Source organism: Pseudonaja textilis, chromosome 2, assembly GCF_049901715.1.
Source record: "Pseudonaja textilis isolate UNSWEBS1 chromosome 2, rPseTex1.2, whole genome shotgun sequence".
NCBI classification, from domain to species: Eukaryota; Metazoa; Chordata; class Lepidosauria; order Squamata; family Elapidae; genus Pseudonaja; species Pseudonaja textilis.
The window spans coordinates 26,668,665-26,695,618 of NC_141991.1; the positions used below are offsets into that span (position 1 = coordinate 26,668,665).

Below are 26,954 nucleotides of genomic sequence, written 5' to 3' on the forward strand. Positions count from 1 at the left end.
TTCGTGCATGTGACCATGAGGATGTTTCAACCGGTTTTAAATGCAAGGATTGCTTGTAGAAACGAATCAAGGAGAGAAGCAACTTAGAACTGAGGAGAAATTTCCTGACAGTTAGAACAATTAATCAGTTGAACAACTTGCCTTCAAAAGTTGTGAATGCTCCAACACTGGAAGTTTTAAAAAAAGATGTTGGACAGCCATTTGTCTGAAGTGGTATAGGGTTTCCTGCCTAAGCAGGAGGTTAGACTAGAAGACCTCCAAGGTCCCTTCCAACTCTGTTATTCTAATTCTAAGTCAATTTGCAACATCATTGCTGAAAAATGTATTTCTTAATACTGTATTTCTTTATAAATACTGTGTATTTATAAAGAAATACTGAAAACTTCAAAAAAATTTGTGATGTTGACATGGCCTAATAGTGGGATGGTTCTAATATATTGTAAATTGTGAAGGCCCCACACACATATTCTCAGTATCATGAGTTCCACTGGATTTCTTCCCACAGAGAGACTATTAGATGCCTTTCCCCTTTGCAATATTGCATTTTGGATGAACCGCTTCTTCGAAATAGATGTATATTTCCAAATGAAGTTAATTGACTCAAACATTCTAAATCAGTGTTTCTCAACTGTGGCGACTTTCACATATCTGGACTTCAACTCCCAGAATTTGCCAGACTGCATGCTGCAGAGAGAATTCTGGGAGTTGTAGTCCACCTATATTAAAGTTGCCAAGATTAAGAAAGATTGTTATAATTGGTAGTGTTTGACCAGGGCTGTCAAACTTGTGGCCTGCAGGCCCCGCCCATGCCCGGTTTAGCAAAGGGAGAAAAAGTCGTAATAAATCACGTGATGACGCCGTGACGATGCGAGTTTAACACCCCTGTGTTTGACCAATAAATGCTGTTTCATTTCTTGACACAATTACTCTTTTCGAACCTATCCTGATTCAGTTCTCAAACCACAGGGCAGCGACAACTCCATATCACTTTGAACTGAAAATAAGGAGTATAAAATTCTACTTTTAAACAGAAGGGGTGGGGGGTGGGGGGAAATTAAGTGTGTATGTGTGTCACTAAGGTGACAACAGAGTAGCCTCCTACCCTACCCAGATCCTTTAGGGCAAGCAGCACACTTGGTGTAGCAGCGAGCAGGGCCACTGCTGGACTTTTGAAACAAATTGGATTAATAAATGGTGACACGTGTCAATTTGCTTGCATTTCCAATCTCCATGCCCCATGAATTAATGCCATTGAAGAAAGAGAGCTTAACTCAACTTTCAGAAAGATGAAAAAGATTTTGACAAAGCTAGGCATGGCACTACTGCCATTTGTGTCAGGCTCAGCAGGATTTCAGAGTGGAAGTCCTCCAGTACCAGCCGTGGAAGAGAGAACCAGAGTTTCTTTTCTTTTTTCTTTTAAAGGTAATCCAATTTTTCTACCCTCCAGGTTCTGACCACCTGAAAAAAGTAAGCATTTTGCAGCAAAAGGGACAATATTTTCATCCCCAGCATACTGAACTAACGAGTGTGATTTCCTTAATTTATCTGGGGGTAGTCAAAACTTCCCCGTTCTCTGGAATATTTTTAGGAAGGATCTGGGGGAGGAAGAGAAATCAGTCAGGCAATTTGGAAGCAGGCTTGATTTACGTTTTGTTAACTTTTAATGTTCCATGTTTGCAAAATTTATATTTCCGTTTTTACAATGTAAGCAGTCCAGAGTCACTCAGCGGTGAAATGGGTGGCATATAAATTTAATAAACAAACAAATAAATAACTGAGAGCTGTAGTAGATCTCTGAGTAATGGGGGCAGAAACCACATTCTCCCCCCCCCCAAAATGAGAATAATCAGCCGTACAGTTAATGAAGGGTCTGTCCACCAAATCCAATTAATTAAATCAGATTTGCTTCTCATTTGCCAGTTTACAACTGTAACTAATTGGCAGCCTTTGAAGGGATTCTAAGAGAGGCAGGGTATGGTCAGCTTGTAAGAAAGGAATTGGAACCAAATAATCGTACTGCTCTAACATATGCCGGTGAAACATGGACACTAACCTCGCAGTCGATACAAAAGCTATGGGGGGCACAAAGAGCCATGGAAAGATACATGCTCGGCATTACAATGCAAACTAGGAAGACCTACATGTGGATTAGAGACCAAACGAAAATACACGATGTCATCAAGAGAGTAAAAGAATAGAAATAGAAATGGGCTGAATCAAGAAGAACTGGTGGCAGGTCCAAGGCAGTCATAGAATGGATCCCACTTAATAAAACACATCCATGAAAGAGGCATAAAATAAGATGGATCAACGACATCAAAGAAAGCTCAGGACTGTATTCGGTGGTGGTATTCAGCCAGTTTGCACCGGATCGGGCGAAGCGGTAGCAAGGGTTGCCCAACCGGTAGTAAGTTCTGACTGGCCACACTCCTGACCTGGTCGCCTGGTCGACGCTGACTCGCTTGCCCTGCCTGCCTGATACTCACTCACCCCGCCCACTGGACGCTTGCCCCTTAAGCTATTTCTTTCCCCCCCCTCCCAACAATCAGCTGTTCATACTATCAGCTGTTCTGGGATTTCCCTTGCTGAGGCCCAGGAAGGCAAAAAATGGAGGGAGGGGCTCAACCCCACTCCATTTTTGCCTTCCTGAGCCCCAGAGGAGCCTTCTGGGAGCAAAAACGCCCCCCTCCCCCGAGGCTCTTCTGAGGCCAGGAAGGTCCCAAAATGGAGTGTGGAGGGGTGCTGCGTGCCACTCCCATGCTCTGTTTTTTTTCTTCCTGAGCCCCAGAGGAGACTTCTGGGAGAAAAAATGCCCCCCCCCGAGGCTCCTCTGAGGTCCAGAAAGCCCCAAAAATGGGTGGGGGGTGGCTTCCCCCCAAAAAAGCCATGCCCACCCAGTTTCATGGCCATGCCCACTTAACCATGCCCACCAAACCACGCCCACAGAACTGGTAGTAAAAAATTTTGAATACCACCACTGACTGTATTGGTTGAAAACAGAAGAGGCCTTCATCATGCAGTGGGTAGACAATGTCTAAAATGATGGTGATGATGATGAATTGTACTTATGTTGAATGCACAAGAACTCATGCTGTGTCGTGAGTCCTGCTAGCCTTTTTAGGTTTGCCAATTTATTTTGAGGAATAACCATTGTGAGATCATAGAGGGGGTCACCGGCAGTTCTTATTTCTGCCTAGGTGTTGTGGCCTGCCAGCTGCCAGCAGAACTGGTGGCAGACTTGGACAGCGAGGAGGTTGGGGAGGAACTTTGGCCAGTCCCGGAGTCTGGGGAAGGCTCTGATGGGTGCTATGCATTGGAGGCAGATAGGAGAGCCAGGGCCATCTGACATTTATCAGCTGCCTTCGGAGTTGGAGGTTAGCAGGGAAGAAGAACAACTGGAGCCAGTTCCAGATGCATGCATGCACAGAGCTGTCAGGAGAAGGGAACAATTAAGGAACAGGGGTTGACTCGGAAGAAAGGGCCAAGTGGACGCTTTATTCCATAGGGAATAAAGAGGAGCAAAAGGGGAGGGATGTTTGCCAAAGACAATTAGTCCACTTACTATTGTGAAAATTTGCTTATCTGAGTTCATGCCTCACAGAGACGCCTTGCCAAGTATTTCCTTTTACAACGTTATTACTGGAAGTTCTCAGCCTAGCACCTATCCAAGAACTGATAAGGTCTGTTTGTGCAATGAAACCTTGGAAGGCTATTTGCCAGAACTTTTCTGGATGTGAATGTCAGGAATTCACATTAAGCAAATAAAAAAGGGACAAGGAGTCTGTTTTGTGATTCTGTTCAGCCTGGGTCAGAACACTAGGGGTTAAGCTTAATCATAGGGCTGGCTTGCAAGGGTGGCAAATATCTGTAGCTCCGGTGTAGGATGAGGTTGGAAGTTTGTTCTCTGAACTTGTGGATTGGTTTCTAAACGTTTCGTTACCAGGCTAGGTAACATGTTCAGGGAACGTCAATGTCAGTGAACTCTGTTTATAAGGGCTTGGTACGGTCAGTAGGTCTTGTGATGGAGAGGTCATGTCAGGTGGGGGTCATGTGATGGATCTTGTGATGAGCCAGGTGTGGGTTGCATCATTAGGCTCAACCTAGCGGTCCAGTCTAATGATAGCCAGCCCCATATAGTTAGTAAAGAAGCCGGCACTGCACAGCTTTCAGGAAAGTCTGTTTAATGTCAGTTTAATGCTAAAACACAATCTTGAAACCTCTAGCAAGTAAATTCCCAGCCAGATTGATAGTGAATTAATTAAGGCCTCTTTTGATATTATTCTTATATCTGTGTTGTGCTGCTTCTTTACACCTCCTCTGCTTTCTTCCCACAGTCACTTTCAAGAGCTGTGGGCAGTCAGAACAATGTTAGATGGGCAAGTGGACATGTATTCGTACCTGCTTCAAGTAGCTCTTCACACTTCCAGGTGTGACTCATTTAAAAAAAAATATAGGTGAAGCTTTGATCAGACTATTATGGTTCCCATCTTGACATTTTAAACCCGTTCCCTGATTTGTGGGAACTGCCTCTTTTGGATTTTCTGAGTTTCTCTATATCCTATTGTCACGCTGAAATATTACATTACTGTTTTGAAGCCAGCAATGGTTTAAGGAAGGGGTGTCAAACTCAAGGCCTACGGGCTAGATCCAGTCTGTGGGGTGCTTACATCTGGCCCACGGGGCCAGCCTGGAAATAGCAAATTCACCCCGCAACCCGTTTTGGCTATCGGAGTTCCTCAGGAGGCCTTCTAGGCCCAAAATGGGGCCTCCGGAGTGCTGCAGGAAGCCATCCTTGACTCAGAAGATTATAAAAGGGAGGAAAGCTAAAATATTTTACCTTTCAGGTTTGCAGGATTCTGCTACTATATGGAGTCAGTCTCTTGATCTGGTCCCTTCCTCATAAGATGAGCAAATAGATCAAGTAACTGTTTAAAAAAGCAAAATAACAGAAATGTACGCCTCTCTATTTTTATAAGTGTATAAAGCCATGTGTGTGGAGGTGCGGTCCCATGTCACTTCCACTATGGCAATGCCCACCTCAGCCAAACCTCTCATGGCCATGCCCAGCCCTGACCCTCCCCCCTGCAACCTCCCGGCCCTCTGAGGTCAAACACAACCCTGATGTGGTCCTCAATGAAATTGAGTTTGACACCCCTAGTTTTAGTTTCTGAAAAATAACCAAAGATTGCATTTCTTATAGCCACTACATTTGACGACTGATTTCCAATTCAGCACTGGGCATGGAATCTACTAAATGCCAGCTACGCTTCAGAAAAATCACTGCTATATAATGTCTATTAATGTTTAGTTGACTCCTAGTCTCTTAGCATCCAATCGGCCCATTAACCCATGCTGGTGAATGCAAACTAGCCTTTCCTTAATAGGCTTAAGGAAATTATGAAAAATGGAAATATTTAAGAGGGCCTTTGTTTCTTAGGCTCCGTTTTTTTTTTAATTGCTTAGTTTGCGGACTTTTAAAATGGTTTTTGTTTTAATGGGTTGAGATCTGTTTTGTGATTATTTGAATGCATGATTGTACCACCAAAGTCCTATAAATCTTGTAATTGTACCTTGCTACATTGTACCTTGTACCTTGACTGTAGTTGGTTATAAAATGGAACCCATCAATCAATGAATCAATATCAACCAGAGCCCTGATTATGAAAAGGATTGAGGGCATCTGGAATATTTGCAAGGGCAGTTCCCAGAACTTTCATGCCCCCATCAAAGTCTGAATCCGAAGAGGATGATGAACAGCCGACAGAGAGTGGGAGAGAGGCTCTGTTGGCTGTGGAGGAAACTGGGGAAGGGCAAAGTCAGTCTGGGCAGAGCAGGGAAGAGGTGGAACAGGGAGAGGGGGTTCAGAGGAAGACCAAGGCTCACCCCCTCTTCATCCTAGGGCAAGCAGGGAAGAATGGAGAAGAGAACAAAGTGAGTTGTGTGGCTTACGAGGGGGGAAAGGGCTCTGATTTCCTTCACAAGGCACACCTGGGAAGGGAGTTTAAAGGAGTTTGGGTATTGCTATGTGAGTTCCTGGCATCCTCCCAACTGGTTTGATTTACTGACGTGTTACTTCACTACTAGATTTATTACCTTATTCTGACTTGCTGAATTCATAGTTTAAAGTTTTCTGTTTATAACATTTTAGACTAGAATATCTGTAGTCAAAGGCTGTTGCAGGTTCCTTGGAATGTTTTTCTCCCGACTGGAAAGTAACCGGGACATTGGGGGCAAAGTTGGAACTAATAAAGGGACCCCTACTTATTATTCTGGCTAGGTGCCACACCCCAGGTCATCACAAGAACCTTATAGGGAATATATATCCAGATGTTATCAGAGAGGTTGCAAATGACCACAAGTGTCAACTAAATGTCAATTTCAAAACTGATCAGGCCTGTCACAGCCATCTTTCCATATCTCATTTTGCCACACTCTGTGGGGAAGGTGGGAGCTATGGAATGTCCACCCAGACAGCAATAACAGACCATCCCACGGGAACCAAGGTCATTGCAACAGGTGCTGGACAGAGACTGAAGGTGCCAGAACATCTAATTGGACAATGTGACCTGTGACTATGAGGGAGGGCATGATCTATTCTTTAATTATACAGAAACCACGTGAAACATTTAGAGCTGGTTTTGTTTTCATTCATGCCGAAATGATGTACTCAATAAAACAGTTCAATGAGAAAGCTGAAAGTCTCAAAGTGCTGAATTGGTTGGGTTCATTAGTTGGAACCTTGGCATTAAACCAGCTCTGAATGAGAAATATCCCCAGAAGCCTACGGGACCTTCCCAGGGGTTTTGATGTAGCCTCGTTCCTCAAGATTTGTGTTCCACCAAGCAATCGTGTAGAACAAGATAAAGGGACAAACTTTAAATACGGGATTGAGGTTAAGTTTCCAGAGCCAGAGAAATGGCATCTCAAGACACCAAAGTCTGACTGAATCCTATGTATTAACTTTGAGAAATTCTGGAGATGAAGGGCCATATGATCGGAAGAAAGGACACAGCTCTATCTTGGAAGGGGGAAGTCAGAAGATACAGTAAACTGAAGACTGTAAATTGTCAACTCATAAAATAATTCTATGGTCTTTTAGAGTTGCCAATAGAAAGTGAGGGGGGAGCAGTGTGATAGCTTGCAACTGAAACTGCATTTCATAAATGTTTTCAAGATAGTAACTAGGTGACTGAAGTTTCTGCCGCACAAAATTCTAACTGGAGAGCGTGGTTGATGACTCTTGGCTATGGTTGTGTCCCATTGGAGGATATGAATTATGATACACCCTGGGGGTGGGGGAACACCTGGGTCAAGGGTGACAAAGAACAATGTGTCTCAGAATTGGCTACACCCAGGCAATGCCGCACTTTTAAACTCCCAATAAATCCTTTTGAAGTTTTGGAAATTTGGCTCGAGACTCAAATGGGGTTAAGTGCCGGAATCCTGACATAAATCTGACATTGATACTTGGGACGATTCTAGAGCAAATCATAAAAAAATTGATTGGTATGATTTTGAAGGCCATGCAATCATGACTAGAAGTCAGTATGAAATTGCTAAATTAACCTTACCTAATTTTTGGATTGGAAAATTTCTCTAATAGATTGTGGGACCACTCTACTGAATTGATTATGCAAAAGAGGAGAACTGGATGATGTGTTTATTGGCAAGTTAGTTAAGCGTGGGTTGGATTGCATGACAATTACAGGTCCATGAACTCAGATCAAGTGAAACTACAGCATGGAAAAAACGGACTTGTAATCACCCATCAAAGTTCTGGCTATTGCAATGCCTCCACAGTGACATGATTGCGATGTTGACATTTTGATAGCTATGGCAACTTTCCTCACTAGCTTCCCATGAGCAAAGTCAATGGGGAAGGCAGCAAGGAAGGTTATATGTTGTCCTCCTAAGTCATTCCCACTGCTTTTTCTCCTGAGGAGCCTTTTACCTTCAACCTACTGCAGTCTATAGCATAATGCCTGCCCTCCTGCAGCACCCTCCTGACTCACCCTCACTCCTTAGCACCCACTTGTGGCACCATCCCACAGTTTCTGCAGCCTCCAGTTCTTGCCTTCTACTGTTTGGTTGGAAGAGCACTGTGGATGTCTAGAGCTATAGGCAAGTTCAAAAAGATGACAACGTTGATGATTATTTCCAGACTGAGGCAATGGCAAATGACGTATATATATCACGTGAGGTGTCCATGTTGCTATCAGGCACTGAACTCAGTTTGAGTAAATCCTTATTTATGCTTGCCCAACTGAATGGCATCGCCAAAGATGTCTTAGAAAGCTAAGCAGGGACGGGTGTCATTAGTGCTTGGATGGGAGACTACCAGGCTTTAGGTTGGACTGGGAAGTAAAACAGGAAAATACCGTGCAACGAGGCAAATACAAATCAAAACAGAATAGAGCTGGACGGGACCTTGGAGGTTTTCTAGTCCAGCCCTTTGCTCAAGCGGAATGTCCTATATCATTTCAGACAAGTAACTATCCACTCTCTTCTTAGAAACCTCCAGTGAGGTATTGGCAAACCACCGCCATTTTGTTGCCAAGAAAATCATTTGAACATATCCAATAAGCCCAAAGGAACTGAGCTTCATATGAAAGAGCACGAACTTTTATGTAGATTGTTGCATGGAATGTCATGGGTTTCTTTTTGTTTCTGTTTTCTTGTTTATATTATTTTTGGTTTTACTATTGTGGAGAACTGCCCAGAGTTGTCTTCTACAAGGTAGGCAGCCATATAAACCTTGCAAACTTTTTGATGGCTTTTCATGCTAGCCATTTGACCGAGCATTCAATTATGTTGTTGTTATATCTTCTTCTTCTTCATCATCAATCATCTTTTATGTTTTAGATGGCCTTGTAAACATCCATGAATATGGATATTCTCTGTAAATTAAAACACAACACACCTCTCTGAATTTCCATTAAAAAAACCTTGTGAAATACAGGTAGTCCTCGACCCTTACAACCATTCATTTAGTGACTGTTCAAAATTAAAATGGCACTGAAAAGAGTGACATGACCGTTTTTCACATTTAATATCCATCACAGAATTCCCATTGTCCTAGGATCAAAATCTGGATGGTTTGGCAAGTGGCATGTATTTATGATGGTTGAGATATCTCCGGAATCATGTGTGATCACCTTTTGCCACCTTCTGACAAGCAAAGTCAAGGCGGAAGGAAGATTTACTTAATAACCATGCTACTACTTTAAAGAATGCAGTGATTCAACCTGACAATGGTGCAAACGGTGGCAAATGGGACAAAAGACACTTGATACCTGTTTCGCTTAGATACAGAAATTTGGGAGTCGGTTGTGGTTGTACCAGGGGTGGGATTCTACCAGTTCGCACCTATTCGCTAGAACCAGTTCTTAACATTCTAAGCAGTTCAGAGAACCGATTGTTAGAAGAAATTACTGACCTAATCCTGTAAGAAAGACAGGAAGGAAACATTCTGTTGTTGCTTACAGAAACTGCCTGTTAACCCTTATTACATTCTCGGCAGGACTAGACTTCCTGTCTCAGGAACTTCTCTGGAGTTTTTTTCCCCTCCTTTGCTGGTACTTTGCTTGTGTGGAGTGACCATACAATGTCACTGAAAAAAGTGACTTATGACCACTTTTCACACTTACGACTGTTGCAGCATCCCCACAGTCATGAGAGGTCAGGCGAGGAAATGCATGACTCGATGTGAGTGATATGGAGTTGGCCACGCCCAGCCAATAACATGAACACCAAGCCGCACCCACCAACTAAGCCATGCCCACAGAACCGGTTGTTAAAAAATTTGAATCCCACCTCTCGGTTGTATTTATACTCCATAACCACAGTTGAAAACCTGTTGGCTGGTCTCCTAAGCTGCTTCACTCTGTGTGAAAGGCCTTCCTGGGTAATTGTTCTGCCTCATTCACAGCATATGTTGCCTCCCATTGGTAAATTTTCCAGGTTTGGGTTTTGGGGAGGAAAATAAGGGAAAAAAATTCTCCCTCTGCCTACCAGCATCCATTGGTATTCATCTGGCTAGCGTCCTGTCAGTGTGTGAGATAGCTGAGGGCTGTTTGGAAACTGAAACATGGAAACTGAAACAGTATTTGCTGTGTGAGCAAGAAGGAGACAGCAAGGAGCCTGGGCATGGCTTAGTAGTAAAGCTGATTGCTGCTGTGAAACTAAAACTGAAATTCCTCTCCTCTGCTTGTGTTTTGCATTTGGAACAGATTTCTTTTCAGGTGGGGAGGGGGAGTAGAACTCTTTAGCATCAGAGCGTGTTAATAATAATAATAATATATGAAATACTAAGGCTCTGACGGTCATTTCGAAAAATCCTTTCTGAGTGAGCACCTAGAAACCAAGAGGAACATACGTGCCAAATATCACAGAGAATCCATGAAGAAAGTTTGAACAGGGCCTTCTGATTAGTAGCCTTGGAAAACCACCTGTCTGAGAACATCCTCCCAAGCCTAATTCCCTGAGTCCAGTGGTGCTTCTTTGGGAAGTGGTGGGCCTCAAAGTTTGCATCTCCTTCAGAGAGCAATTTGGAAAAAGAGCCCCTCAATTCACAAACTATTTTTTTTAAAAAACCACCCAGGTGAAAAGAAAATTCCTTTATTCTAAAAGACAGGAGCTCTTACATGGATTCTTGTTAAATTGACTAATCTTTTTGTGGGTTTTTGTTTTGTTTTGTTTTCTTCTTCTTCTTCCTAAGGCAGACATAAAAAGACTCCAGTGTTTTATTAGTAGGACATCTGAACAGTTATTTATTGAAAAGCCACAGTCCCCACACTTTTACAACTGTTGGCTTGTATAAGGCAAAAAAGCAAGATGAATCCACTATATTACACAAAAAAAAATAAAAGCTCCTGGAAAGAGAGGGGAAAAACGCAAGGACATGCACGTTACTGATCCAAATACAATGTACATGACAAGATATAAAAACCATTATGAAAACAAAAGGATATGTAAATTATGGATACAGTCTACGAAAAGAAATTGTCATTTTGTTATCATTATTGTTAATTATAGCGTCCTCATTATTATAAACACATCTGTATAGTCTAAGGTTGTAATTAAAGTTGTCCTTTTTACAAACACAGTTATTGGAACTCTGAACAAAATGTAACATTGAGTGGGGCAAGACGCTGACATAAAGCAACTGCTCAGAATCATAAGGTGGACAACGTGATCAAGATCAGCCCAAGAACAGCCCATTCTGTAGATGGATGACTAAGATTCCAATGGTCAGTCATTTCTACAAAGTTAGCTGTATACTTTGGAAGAAAAGTGCTCGGGTACAACAAACAGGAATAATCCCAGCTTCTGGTGTATGTTCCTCCTCCCCCCAATGTACAAAATAGGTGTCTTGTAGTAGTAGTAGCCTTACTCTGTTTCGAAGCAGTTGGCATCCATAGAAGAGAAACAAACATATGAAAGTACTTGTTTCACTTGTCTTCACAACAATTTACCATCAATGTATATACGTACATTAATGAAGCGTCATTTATACTTTAATTATTATAGGGACACACCTAGTATGTTTTCTATGCAGATTTATTTTCAATTAACTGTTTTAAACAATGGTGCTCCATATTGCTTATAAACATAGAGATATGAAATCAGGAAACTCAATGAATCGAAACAGAGGTGCTAAGTCTTAAGAACCACACAGCTAAAATGGGAGTTGTATTGGTAGATTTTCCATGGGCGTTTAGAGCAGACAGAAAATTTCCTAATGTGGCTAATTGAATAACCGACTAGATTACATGCACTGGTTTCCAGGCTACATCCAGGTTGGGGGGACTCTAAATCTGGAGATCTAATCATCCTCTTCATCTTCTTCATCGCTGTCTTTCATGGTGATCCCTTGGAGTCCTCCACCTTCACTTACTGAGGCTGTGGCTTCTTCTACAGTCAGCCGGTTTCGGACTGTGTCATAGGTTTTACTATTCAAAGTAGAATCCAGAACTCCTTGCAATCGGAAATCTCTGTAGGTTTTCTAGGATGAAGAAGTTTGTGTTGTGAAAGACATGACCAAACACCCAACCCAAGCCAACCCAAGCCAGAAATAGCAGCAATTAGCTTTCATGCTTCCAAATAGGTTTCAAGCACTTTTGCTTTTGTTAGAAACAGATGCTATCCTACAGTATTTATTCCCCAGGATTTATCAGCCCATTTCTGCAGAAACTGAGAAATTGAAATAAAATGATTTGATAATGCTGAATGTCTAAGTATGAATACCCATTGAGACCAAGAAAGAGGTTTGGTTCCTTAATTTTAAATTGATGTATACTGTACAATATATTATTGTCACATCAGTGTATCTGTTAGAGGTCACAAATTGATTATATCTGTATCCATTTATGAGAAGAATTAATCGGACTTAAGGGTCAACCAGCAGAAGCCTATTCTCATGTTCTTGCTTGCTCTTAACTGGATCAGGTTGGAAGCTATTTTGATTGATGAAATAGGAGTTCGTTTGGGTGCTGTTGTTAAATACATCTAACTTCCTTCCATAAAGAAAATCTTAAAGAAGGAAGTTTGCTTTTCATGCACCTTTGATTTTGACAGTTTATTTGGAGTTTGTATTCTACAGATTTACCAACCTTCCTTCTGAAAGAGTGGGACCTCTTTCAGAACCAGCATTACCAGCATTAAACCAGCATTAAAGCAATTATTCTGACTTCTTTTTGCCTAGTATTTTCTGAAAATAGTTTTCATAACAGGGGAAAAGCAACTGGAGGACTGAACAAGGGATTTTTAGAAGATTGTATTTTATGACATAGCACAGAAATCTTCACAATGATAATTATGGAATAAAATTATGGAAACATATATGGGAATGGGGAAGGCTCTTCCCATTTCAAACTCCAAAACTGGAAGTGAACCAAACAAAGGGAAGTCTGGAGTGGCAAACATTTGTATAAAAATATCATAGATATGGCAGGGTTGACTGCAGGTAAGGGTGAAGGGAAGAGGAAGGTATGCTGTGAAATCATGACACAACTGTTCCCCTTTTATGCCATCAGAATATCAAGTAGGTAAGGAGAAAAACTTGCTTCATTATATTGTTGTGATGTATATTTCATCACAATGATAAAGTTGTGGCTACCCCTAAGCTGTGGGGAGGGGCAATGGCCCCATCTTTCAATCCAATAGCCCTTCCTTGAGTATTATGAGAATTATGAGAATAAATAAATAAATAAGAGCCTCGGTGGCGCAGTGGTTAGAGTGCACTACTGCAAGCTACTTCTGCTGCAGCCGGCTGCCTGCAGTTTGGCAGTTCGAATCTCACCAGGCTCAAGGTTGACACAGCCTTCCATCCTTCCAAGGTGGGTAAAATGAGGACCCAAATTGTTGGGGGCAAAATGATGACTCTGTAAACTACTTAGAGAGGGCTGTAAAGCACTGTAAAGCGGTATATAAGTCTAAGTGCTATTGCTAAATGGGGCTGTGAACCGTCTTAGGTGTTAAAGCCATTCGTTTATCAAAATTTTGTCTAGGTTTGTGAAGGTTTTTTGGGTTTTGTTGGTTTCACAGAATTCAGCGACGTCATAAAAAATACAAGTATTAGTTAAATTCATGTACGGTTTAACAATGTGTTTTGCATTTCTCTTATGCCTAGAGAAACTGTTATTTTTTTTTAAAAAAAGAGGTTATTACGTAGTCTAATAGTACAAAAGACACTTCCCGTGTTTTTCAGTGTTCCCAAGCTAACACATAATAATAATGTGCTAATACCTATTGCTTTTATTTTGAAAATTAAAAACCATTTTAGTAATTTATTCATGACTTCCTTTCTAAAGTATATAATTCTCCTCATCTGCAAAATATATCACATGGAACAAAAAAATGATCAAATATGTATTTACCTCCTCCTGAGATCTTATTATTTTATGTAAGCCACTGAGATTTCACACTGAAATAATTATCATCCATCCATCCATCCAACACATACCCGCACTCGCACGCGCGCACACACACACACACACATACACCACAGCTACATGAGGGAGAGCTTCTTGTTTTTTGTGTAACCCCTTTTTAAATGTTGTCAACATCTATTGTAAGAGAAATTATTTTAATTATGTGTGAGATACTGATATGACATGTGTTTTTAAGGATCTTTCAAGTCCCTGAAAGTGAAGTCAGTAGTGAAGATTGCTACCTCACAATTTTGGGTACTATCTTTTGCTCTCTTCCTACACATAGAAGGGAGCAGCCTAAGAGATACTTCTTGCTCTGCTACAGAAGATTATCCAGCACTTTGTGAAGAGACTCAGTGCTTTTGTTCATCCTCATATAGTTCCCTGCTCCTCAGTACCATCTGTCTAGGTTGCTCTTGTTTCCTTCAATCAAATGGAAGGAACTAAATGTCTGCCCTAAAGTCATTCTTTGAGGGAGTCTACAGGGCCGCCACAGTGATGGTTTAGCTAACTGTGGGAACAAAAGGAGGGGAGGTGTGGGTAGTGTGGCTGTATAATCCTAACAACATTCTTTCCTTTGAGAGCCAAGGATGTCCAGCTTGTACCTGGGAAGGCGGGATCGAAGTTGGCTGAAGTTGGGGCGTGGATTTGATTGGACCATGTGATGCAAAGAGGGATGCAGGGGAAGGAATTTTGGGCTTTACTTTGGGTGGGGAAAAAGGGGTTGTGAGATTCGGGTTTATCCCAGATGTGCCAATATGATGTCTCCAATAAATGTATACTTTGAGGAAGAATCTCGCCTTGGAGTTTTAATTCTGTTGGAGGTGTTACTTGGAACCCTGACACTAGAACCATGATGGCAAACCTATGACATATATGCCAAAGCTGGCCCACCATGACGTTTTGGGTGTCATGGCAGCCTTTATGCCAGCGTTCACCAATACCCAACAACTATTCTTAAAGGCATGCCTTGTTCCCACTGATTTTTTGGGAGGCTGTGCAACAACGAGGTGTGCTCTTGTATGGTTTCTGAAGTGGCAAAAATCACATAAGAATGGAGTGTGCTTTTGTACTGATTTTGGAGGCTGCAGGGGCTGCAAAAGAGAATGTTTTTTGAAGCCATTTCAAGAACGAAGGCCTTGTATGACCAGGAGCACTGTTGTGTAGGGGCCTGTTGGCAGAAAGACAAGACCACTTGAAGGTAAGCAATGCAACCTCAGCATTCCCCAAGATTTGGGGAATGGCACCAGCCAGTCTTTTTAAGGGGCAGGGTGGAGTGCAAGGATTGAAGTCAAGGCCTTGACCTTGACTTCAGGTGAGCCTCAGCACTACTGTCAAATGCCACTGTTCATAATGGCCTAAGTGAGAAGAGAGGGGAGATAGAGAATTGGTGTGTGTGTGCGTGTGTGTGTGTGTGTGTGTGTGTGTGTGTGTGTGTGTGAGAGAGAGAGAGAGAGAGAGAGAAATGCCAGGAGAGTCAAGTTAGACATTTTACAAATTTTTGACCTGGCAAGCTCAATAGGTTTGCCATCACTGAACTAGAGTAAATGCTTGTGTGAAAGATGTTACATTTCTGGGTAATCAGGACTCCTGCCTCAGACAGGGGGTTGGACTAGAACAGGGGTCTCCAAAATTGAGGAATTCTGGGAGTTGAAGTCCACAAGTCTTAAAGTGGCCAAGGTTGGAGACCACTGACTAGAAGACCTCCAAGGTCCCAAACCTAGTATCGGAAATATCCCAGTGTGACTAACTTCAAAGTTGTAATGAAGATGAAGATTAAATGAGATGCTGACACATGGACAAATTGCTACAATTGCCTGCCCTGTTTCTTCCATCTTCACTCTCTTGGACGAATATTTTGTCAATATCATGTTGACTGTCATGCCTGCTTCGGAGCCTGAATTCTGGGCAGAAGATAAGCTGGAACAGGAGTCAACAGAGATTGAGGGGGTGCCTCTGCTGGCTTTGGAGGAAACTGGGGAAGGGCAGAGTCAGTCAGGCCTAGGAATTTAAGGATTAGAACATCTTATAGACAGGAGGGGGAACAGAACTCAGGTGATGAGCAAGGACCACCCCTCCTGAGTCTAGAGCATGAAGAGAAGAGAGAAGGCGAGGACAATGCTGACTGAGCCAGCTACAGTGGGGAGAGTGCCTTGCCCCCAGGGGTGGGATTCAACCAGCGTTATTACCTGGTGATTATGTTTTGCGCACGCATGTGTACTCTGCGCACAGGTGCGCCTGACACGCATGTGCATGCATGTAAAAAAACCTTAAGCTGTGCTGCCCGGATAGCTGAAAAGCGCTGCGCACAGGTGCACAGCGTTTGAAAAGCCTCTTTTCCCCTGCTTTTTCAACCTCAGCTCTGCTGCGCAAAGCAGCTGAGGTTGAAAAAGCAAGAAATAAAGGACAGGCAAGTGCCCAGGCAGGCGGGCGGGCCAAAAAGCAGGAAACACAGAATCAGTTCTGTGTCTGCTGCTCTTCAGAGCTACCAGTTCTATAGAACCGGGCAGAACCGGTAGCATCTCAGCCCTGCTTGCCCTCCTTCACAAGCAGGGGTGGGATTCTACCAGTTCACACCTATTTGCTAGAACCAGTTTTTAACATTCTAAGCAGTTCGGAGAACCGGTTGTTAGAAGAAATTACTGGTCTAATCCTGTAAGGAAGGCAGGAAGGAAACATTCTGGTGTTGCTTACAGAAACTGCCTCTCTGTTAACCCTTATTACATTCTCGGCAGGACTAGACTTCCTGTCTCAGGAACTTCTCTGGAGTTTTTCTTCCCCTCCTTTGCTGGTACTTTGCTTGTGTGGAGTGACCGTTCAAAGTTACAATGTCACTGAAAAAACTGACTTATGACCATTCTTCCCACTTACAACTGTTGCAGCATCCCCACAGTCATGAGAGGCCAGGCAAGGAGATGCGTGCTTCGACGTGAGTGATATTGAGTTGGCCACGCCCAGCCAATAACATGACCACTAAGCCACGTCCATCCAGTCACATGACCCCCAAGCCACACCCACCACCTAACCCACGCTCACAGAACCGGTTGTTAAAAATTTGAATCCCACCCCTGTTCGCAAGGCACACCTGGGGACTGAGATGTAAGGAGATGCCAGTGGGAAGGGCATTTGTCAGGAACAAGCATTGAATCTGTGGAGCCTCGTGTGCACTTGCCGAGGTCTGGAGATTACTGTGCTCTGTCTTGTGGGGCTTGCTTGGTTGGCCTGCTTCACTGAACTTCTGGCTCTGGTTACTGTTTTGCAAAGTTTGCTTACTGGACTCCTCGCAGCCACAGACCGCTGAGGGTGCATGTGAGAGCTTGGCTCCAGTACTTGTAGTAAAGATGGGGACATTTGGGTGCAAAGATGGAGGAATAAAGGGGAGTTAATCCTGTTGTCTGGCTGTATTGCTTTTATGCCACACCCTGGGTCATCAGAGTTGACTTTTTTCAATGTGGCAGATGTAGTCAAAGTTCACATATGCAAAGGGGCCCTTAAGCTTTCACTTAATTAGCACAGTTCCTTTCCTTTCTGACTGAGAGCAGAATCTATTTGCAAGTTACACAAATACATTAAGCAAGCTTACCTTTACTATTCTAATAAGGGTTTTTAGTTGATAGATGTGAAGCTGAAGGTCCATGCGGTCTGTTAGCCAAGTACAAATGATGTTCATGGAGCTGGTGTACCATTGCTGCAAAATAAGCAAAAGCTTTCCAAGGACATGTCAAACAACACGAATCATATATATTACATAATGCATTTTGAAAACCATCAGGTCTTACTAGCTCTGATCTTTTCAGTGTAAACATTCAGACTGCAAAATCAGAATGCATGCTTAAATTCAGAAGAATTTTGACTATTGATGTTTAAGAATCCTCAGCATATGGCCCAAGGCGCTTCAGTATCCATCCAATCTGGAATTTGAATTTGAGTTTTTTTTTCCTCCTCCTTCAAATACATCCCCAAATACTGTTTGTGCCTTTGCCTTACTTGATACCACTTAAAATAACTTTGCTATTTAAGATTGACATGCTTCAGATGGATGGAGAAGAATGTATGTTTAACACCTTCTTTAGACTGCACTTGCATTTATTGTGGCTTTTTTGCTTCCAAATATTTAAAGAATAAAAGTGGGATATATATACACACTCATCTTAGCTGATTTTCATCTATCAGTCTCCCTTGCAATTGTGCCACCGTTGAGATAACCAGGTGGGCAGGGCAGAAAGTCACTAGAGGAAGCGCAAATTCACATTTCAAATTGCTCGTGCCAAGTTTTCCAGCCAGAATGTCACGTCCAGATGATGCTCATAAGTTCCATGAAGCCATAAATAATACTTGAAGAGGTGAAAGCAACAATATCCAAATATTGATCAGAAAAAGGAAGAGGAGCCACAGAAACTATTTCGGCTCTCCAAGTCCATTCTGCCCTAACCTTTTAAAATTGCAACAAAAATCAAGATGTGATGAAAATCACGACTCTCATAAACCTCAGCCAAAGAACTACTGTGGGTTTGGAATTCATGTGTTCTCTATTCCTGCTAATATTACTTTTTTCTACCCAGCCTGAAGTTAAATCAGACTCTTGGTGGCATCTCTGGATGAAGAAACTAGGTCTCTAGTAACATAACTTGGAGAAGAGCAGCTGTAGGACAGCAGTAGGGAAGATCTTCTATTACTCAACACTTCCTCTTTGGTGTTCCTCTCTAGTTAAGCATGCTAGCTTAGAGGTGGTATTCAGCAGGTTCTGACCAGTTCTGGAGAACCAGTAGCGGAAATTTTGAGTGGTTCAGAGAACTGACAAATACCACCTCTGACCAGTCCTGCCCCCATCTATTCTCTGCCTCCTGAGTCCCAGCTGGGTCTTCTTGTGTTGCCCTGCACAGGAGAACAGAGCTGGAAAGCAGGTTAGTGGGGTGGGGAGGGAATGGAGATTTTGCAGTAACCTTCCCACGCCATACCCACCAAGCCACACCATGCCTACCAAGACACGCCCACAGAACTGGTAGTAACAAATTTTGAATCCTACTACTGTGCTAGATGGGTGTGAGAAAAGAAGGCATAACACGAGCATGCAAGGGAAGGCCTTAACTTTTCTATCTACTGCTTTATCCTTCCCTCTTACAATATATTATTATTCCAAACTCCAAATCTTTGGAATTTGGAGCATGGCATTCCTAAGACTATACATTTCAAGGAAGTCAGGGTACTACAGGTAGTCCTTGACTTACAACAGCGTGCTTAGTGACCATTCAAAGTTACAACGGCACTGAAAAAAAGTGACTTATGACCTTTTTCATACTTATGACCATCCCCCATAGTCACATGATTTACATTTGATAACTGGCTCACATTTATGATGGTTACAGTGTCCCTGGGGTCACGCGATCCCCTTTTGCGACCTTCTGACAAGCAAAGTCAAGGGGGAAATCAGATTCACTTAACAACCGTGTGGCTAATTTAACAACTTCATTTAACAAATTTGGCAAGAAAAGTCATAAAATGGGGCAAAACTCACTTAACAAATTTCTCACTTAGCAACATAAATTTGGGACTCATAAAGAGTAGCCGTCTCTATTCAAGTCACTTTTTATTAAGGTGCCCAACATATTTTCTGGTAGGGCATCTGCCCTCTGGGGAAAAGCTTCACCCACTATCATTTATCTAGTGAGTCTGTCAGGATTCCGGCAGTTACTAAATCATGAGCCTCTAACATTCTATGTGCGGCATTTATCTGGGCGCAGCCAACTCTGAAATACGTAATTCACTGCCACCCTTGATCCTGCTTCCCCCACACCTCTGGGTGTATCATCCAAAGAAAAACGTCCATAGCCAAGAGTCATCAATCATGCTCTCCAATTAGATTTTTGCACAGCAGAAGCTTCAGTCATCTAATCAGTCTTTGAAGAAAATATGAATGGAATGTACTTTCGATTCCACACTGCTGCCTGCTCTTTGAACCCCCACCTTCTTTCTGTTGTCAACTATATAACGTGTATACAAAATGTTTTATGAGTTGACAGAGTCATCTGTTGAAGTTAAGAAAGCAACCTTAAACCTATACTGAATAATGAGCTTGAAGTAGTTCTCTGTATTAACAGAGCTGTGAATGGAAATGTCTTCCCTGGCATGGATGAATGTTGAGGCAGGTCTGGTGAGGAAGGGGAGTTAGGGTTTTCTTTGTGGATGGAGCAGTGCCAAATTCTCCACGAGATCCCTGGGGCAGATGAGGAGGGGTGTGACAGCTTATGTGGTGAGGCAGTTTCCCTCCACATTTCTTCTTTGTCTTGCACACCAATTCAAGAGGGTAAGTTTTTCACTCTGTAACTTACTCTAAATTACTCAGCTCTGCCTTTTTTTTTTTTTGACCATCACCAATAAAACACTCCTATTATCTTCAGGCTTTTGGACAGAGGCTACCTCATAAATATTTATTGCTTCGGCTTTGCATCCCAGGGTAATGAGGGATCGCTTGTTTAATACACGCTACTTGTTCTCTTCCACCCATGTAACCCCTTCACTTTTTCAATCCCAGTGACAGCTAATGGTTTGCAATTTAGGGTTGGACATAAAGATTTTCAGATTTTGGTGACGCCTCTGTTTGCTGTTCCATAGCATTTATTTTAAACAAGTTCAGATTAATGTGCTACTCTTTTTTTCCTTTAAAAATATGTTTCTCTCTTAAACAACAATATTAGTAGTATTTAGCTTACTCCCACTACCTGACACATTTTTGTGAAAACAATTGTTCTCTGTCAAAATTAATGTATTCATGAAATAAAGCAATTAAGGCTGCAATCCTATACAGATTTAACTTGGCTCCAATGGACCCAGTGGGATTTCAGAATAATGTTAAGAGAAAGAAGTTGCTCTGAAAATATGTTGAATTAAAATGTGTAGCTGGCAATGTTTTTTATATGGAAATAAGTTCTATGGCATTGATCTGAGTGAAATGCATAGAGTATTGTAGCTTTAATTATAAAAAGCTGAATACGAAATGCACTATTATACTCCAGTTAACAGTAGAAAAGCTAGTTTCTGAGTGCTATTAATGTCAATTATCAAGGTCACCCTCCTTAAATAGAGAGTAGCTCTCACTGAATTCAGGAAAATATCTTCATGCACGTGCTTAGCATTTGTTTGCAAAAACTATTGATTTAGGGTGGATTATCTTCATTAAAAAATACATCCAACCACAGGACAACTTCAGTTTGGATACCTTACCTACCCTTAATTTTAAAGAGGTCAAATTTGGAGCCTTATGACCGAGAGGGTATCATACTTCCTGCCAAGATAGAAAATTATCCCTTAATAAAATGCCAACAGATTTTAATAGTCATCCTCAAGGAATTGTCAATCAAAGGTAAGGGAACATTTTAAGCATTCCAGCTGGAGAAAATGAATTCAAAGCTATTGTGTTTTTTTTTCTTTTCAGAATGCACATTTCAAATGGCGCAGCAATGTATCGGCGTAATACATAAAAAGGATAAAAGCCAATTTACATCATAGAAGCTTTTATGAATGTATGAAAAATAATATATTGCTTAAAAGAGATAATATTGTCTATCAGCTATTGTCTGGAAGAAACACAACAACAGTTAAGATACTGTACTGCATGTCTGCTGCCCTAAGTTGATAGAAAGAAGTAGCATTGAAGGCCGATACTATTTTTCTATACTTTTCCTTTCATATTCCAGTCACATTAATTAGAACTAAAGCTGGCTCCAAAGCATTATCCGAGTAACACCTTTCACCTTTTATTGTACACAGCTAATATCACACCTATACTGGTATTCCGTTCAGTTCAAGAACAATGTGGACCGATTATCTCCATGGATAATCCTGAGAACTCCTGCATACCTTTCTCCAAAAATTCAGGGCAATTTATATGGGGAATCTCCCTACATTTCATATCCATTCTGATGAAGATGGGGTTAAGAAAGAATCCTTGGCCTAAAGTCTTTCAGTGATTTGTTTTTTTTAATGGCAATTGGATTTAAATTTAGATTTCTCCAGTCCTGGTTCCATATCTTAGCTGTTCTATCACTTTGCTTCTCAAATACCGCGTTTTCCCGAACATAAAACTGGGTCTTATTTTCTTTTAGGCTTGAAAATAAGCACTTGGGCTTATTTTGGGGGGAGGTCCCACAAATGATTAGTTTCTTTAGAACAGCTTTTTCCTCATCAGAGGCCTTCCCATTGGATTTTGGCGCATGTAGTTCTCAACCAACATGAACAGAAGAAAAACTTTAACAGAATTTCACATACTTTTCTTCCAGTAATACGTAATACACAAAGGTATATGACTTTTTCAACTTATCTCATGGATGAAATTCTGGGTAGCTTTCAAAACTCGTAACTTTTGTTGTTTTTCATTTTTAAAAGCTGTCCTGCCTACCCTTGTGATAACGTAAAGAAGGACTTCTACTTTATCTGAACTCATTTCTTATTCTTAGTGGTGGGAGTTATTTTTTTTTATCAACAACAGCTCTGAAGGCTTAAATATAGTGACAGATCTTTTAGATTTTGCACATTATTGGTACTACCTGATCCCTTCAAAGTAGTTTGAAGCTGGCGTTATAATTGCCTTTGCTCCTGCCAAAGCTGGAATGCTAAGAAAAGGTAGGAAACACACACCATGAACTAATCTGTGTCCCCACCAATCAAATGACTGAAGAGTGCAAAAAAAAAAAAAAAAGCCCTAAATGTATGTCTGTGCCATGCCACCTGAGTTGTAAAAAAAAAACAACTCTTGGAATAATCAAAATCCTATACTCTACACAGAAAAAAGGAAAATCTCAAAAGTCTGATTTTGGGTGACATTCAGCTAAAAATAAACCAAAAGGTCTCCAAGGAACCGCTATATCATTCTCAAAGACCTCCCACAATATTAAATTATCTTCAAAACCCCCTCAAAGGAACTATAACAAAAGAACCATTAAAGCATACTCAACATAAAATATAAAACAGTGATGTGTTATATAATAAAGAAACAAAAGAAGACAAATGGACGAAATGCCAGGGAAACGCTCTTTCTGATCATTGTTTCAGTACAGGAGAGAGAGAGAGAGAGAGAGAGAGGGAGGGAGGAAGGGAGGGAGGGAGAGAGAGAGATTTAAATTTCATTCTGTTCATCCAATATTTAATTGGCTTGCTAATTTTGATTGCTTAGGGCATTTTGTCAACAACTGCGACTCTTCCATTTGCCTTATTATAGGGCAGAATTCTATTTTTCTGCCTTTTAAGGATACACAAGTTTGTCTCTTGAAGTATAGTGGCTCATGTGATTAGAATACTTGGGTTGATGACCAGCAAGCCCACATTCAAGACATGAGTGCTGCTATATGGTGGGGTTAGCTCTCATTATTCGCTCCAGATCCTAACAAGCTACCAATTCGAAAGTGCTTAGGTAGGTACTTGTGTTCCAAGTAGATAGGTAGATACCATTTGATGGGCACAGTAATGGGCACATGAAAGGAGCACATCTACCCAGTAGGGCATCTACCAAGCAACAATGATGTCATGGCTAATCCTTTCAACCTGGAAGCATCTTAGATGCTTCTGACACAAACACAAGTTCATGTCATTCTTCTTTTGAATGCTTATAGCTGGTTTCAACTGCTAAGTTTTAATAGAGCAGTGTATCTTTTATGTCTCTTCCTTCTTGTTATTTTCATCCACTGGTTTCCTCTTTACTGTCTTCCTTATAAAGAGTTGCTCACATCATTTCTGTTGCATAGCTTTTCTTTGAACTGATCATTGGCCAAAATATGGCCAGACATCAGTCTAATGCTTTCACTTCTTCAAGAACTGCTGCAAATGTACACTAGACTACTTTCAGATAGGAAGACAAACATGTCACAAGCACTAGAGGTCACAAATTTAAATTTCTATTTCTTCTTGTTCCCTCCTCAAATTCTTGTGGTTGCCAAATACAAACACTTAACTGAAAATTTGTTAACAGGTTTCGCTTTACACTTATCTAGTACATTCCTGGTTACTGCTTTCAGTTCAGTTGCTTAGTGAGATTCATTTACTTCAACTCAGTGTCTTATATTCCACTTTCAGTCTCTGCTTTCTAAAGGAAGCAGTCCCTCAATAACCAGCACCAAGCAACCAGCAGGATACAGATCTTGCAATCAGCAGCCATTCAATATATGGTTTGTCCATATCCATCACAGCTTAGCATTCACGCTCTTTCAGAACACATAGTTTCTCTGATCATTGCCCTCTCATCCTCCTGTTGAACTCTCCTAGCAAACTCCTGTTGTCTGTCTCTCTCTCTCTCTCTCCGCTTACCCAGAAAATCAACCAGTCAGAACTTCCTATGAAGTGTAGACAGGATGAAAGAGACTTTTCTGTTTCATCTACACTCAGTCAGCAAATTCAGCACAGTTAGCACAATGCGGTTGTGCTCTGAGATTAAGGTCTATGTTAGATGCCTTTTTATTATTTGGTGAGGCAAAGGGTACACCTTCTCATCTTTGGGAGTAAGGTACATCCAGGGGTGGGATTCTCCGGGTTTAAAAACCGGTCTGGTGATCCCGCGATTTGCGTGAGCAGCATCGAGTAACACAGCTGAGAAGTGGCAATCCACTTTACAGTGCTAATCAGCTGAGATGATATAGGTAGGTAAAGTGCAGGGGCAGGCAGGCAGGACCACATGATAGTCTCAGCGAACCGGTTTGCTGCCAGCTGATTTTTGGAGCAAGGAGTTTGGCCGAACCAGTCCAAACCGGTAGAATCCCTCCTTTGGTTACATCATCAAGGAATGCATTCCCCCCAAACTTAATGCCCGATGAGTTAAAAGGCCAAGCGAAGAGGGCTGCTGAGAAGAGAAGGAAAGGAAGGACAAAGAGAACTCAAGAAGTTAGCTGGGAATACACAAGAGGCCAAAGGAACTGTTGTGGGATTTCCTTACTCTGGCTGGTAGAACACCCCAACTCTTGATACAGTTCCCTTCCCTGGTGAAGATAACAGATAACAGATAATCAGAGTTGGAAGGGACCTTGTAGGTCATCTAGTCCAACCCCCCCGCCCAAGCAGGAGACCTACGCCATTTCTGACAAATGGCAGTCCAATCTCTTCTTGAAAGTCTCAAGTGATGGCGCTCCCACAACTTCCAAGGGCAAGGTGTTCCATTGGTTGATTGTTCTCACTGTCAGAAAGTTTCTCCTTATTTCCAGGTTAAGTCTCTCCTTGTTCAGTTTCCATCCATTATTCCTTGTCTGGCCTACAGGCGTTTTAGAAAATAGCTTGACCTCCTCCTCCCTGTGGCAGCCCCTCAAATATTGGAAGACCGCTATCATGTCTCCCCGGTCCTTTTCTTTAGTAGACTAGCCAAGCCCAGTTCCTGTAACCATTCTTCATATGTTTTAGTCTCAAGTCCCCTAATCCTCCTGGTTGCTCTTCTCTGTACTTTTTCAAGAGTCTCAATATCTTCTTTGTAATGTGGATGCAGTACTGGATGCAGTACTCTAGGTGTGGTCTTACTAAGGCTTTATAGAGTGGTATTAGTATCTCCCTTGAACTTGATTGTATCCCTTTGTTAATGCAATTTAGGATTGCATTAGCTTTTTTGGCCGCTGCTGCACACTGCTGGCTCATATTTAGCTGGTTGTCCACCAAGATCCCTCTCACAGTTACTGCTATTGAGCCTGGTTTCACCCAGTCTATAAGTGTACTTTTTGGTTTTTCTTGCCTAAGTGTAGGGCTTTACTTTTCTCTACACTGAATTTCATTTTGTTAGATACGGCCCAGTGTTCTAGTCTGTCAAGATCCATCTGGATCTTGAGCCTATCTTCTTAGGTGTTAGCTATTCCTGCCAGCTTAGTATCATCTGCAAATTTGGTAAGTTCCCCTTCTATTCCCTCATCTAAGTCATTAATGAAGATATTGAAGAGTACTGGGCCTAAGACGGAACCTTGTGGCACCCCACTGCTCACTTCCCTCCATGTAGACTTAGACCCATTAAGGACTACTTGTTGAGTACGGTTTTCCAGCCAGTTGCGAGTCCATCTAGTGGTGGTGCTATCTATTCCACTTTTTTCTAGCTTATTGAATTGAATTGAATTGGTCCTTCCATCAGGATGGCCAAGTGGGAAGCAAAGGAACAGGTTTCCGTAAAGGGAAAGGACTGGCTAAATTTCCAGGCATTTACAGTAGAGCAAGAAAAGGCTATACAGGTAGTCCTTGACTTACAACAGTTCCTTTAGTGATTGTTCAAAATTACAATGGCACGAGGAAAAAGTGACTTAGGACCATTTTTCACACTTACAACCATTGCAGCAGCCCCATGGTCATGTGATCAAAATCTGGACACTTGGCAACTGGCTCATCTTTATGATGGTTGCGTTGTCCCGAGGTCATGCGATCACCTTTAGAGACCTTCAGCAAAGTTAATGGGAAAGCCAGATTCACTTAACAACCAGGTTACTAACAATAACTGCAGTGATTCACTTAACAACTGTGGCAGGGGAGGTTGTTAAATGGGGCAAGATTCACTTAACGACTGGAAATTTGGGGCTCAGTTGGGGTCATAAGTTGAGGACTACCTGTAAACTACTTCTGCCATGATATCTTATCACTTTCGTTGGACTTAATGATTGCATTTAATTGTTTATAAACGGAAGAATCTGCTCCCCACTTCTCTACATTATGGAGTCACGGTGACATCCAAGAACAATTTCCTTTCTTCTATTGGTAAAAGTGGCTTTTGCAATGTCTAGAGTCCTAATTGGTATGATAGTATTTGCTGTCATGCTTTGAAAAATGTCTTTGGGACAACCCTGCGTATCAGTTGATAAATTCAAGACCCATTGAAAAGATTGGGCAGCTCAACAGTAAAAACAAAAACAAAACCATCCAGCCAAGTATCTCAAGCATGCAGAATTGTGTTCGTCCATCCATCTCTCCATCCCTCATCCATCCATCCAGATTTAATTTCACTGTGTGTTTTGTAGATGACAGAGATCAGAAAAGCCATACTGAAGATTAGCTTAAGATGCATTACACTCCTAATTAAAC

At 41.8% G+C, this 26,954-nt stretch overlaps 1 protein-coding gene across 21 annotated transcripts in view; it reads right to left on the reverse strand.

Annotated features, from left to right (window-relative positions):
* Positions 1 to 10,601: 10,601 nt before the first annotated feature.
* The window catches only part of CADPS (calcium dependent secretion activator), a 434,360-nt gene continuing 418,007 nt past the window's right edge, over positions 10,602 to 26,954 (reverse strand). For all 21 annotated transcript variants that reach the window (XM_087923596.1, XM_087923594.1, XM_087923593.1 and 18 more), the window contains 2 exons: positions 17,515 to 17,619; positions 10,602 to 12,004 (listed from right to left, as the gene is read on the reverse strand). In XM_087923596.1, coding sequence (XP_087779722.1) covers positions 11,825 to 12,004; positions 17,515 to 17,619 — 285 coding nt within the window. In that variant the 3' untranslated portion in view covers positions 10,602 to 11,824. The remainder of the gene's footprint in view (positions 12,005 to 17,514; positions 17,620 to 26,954) is intronic.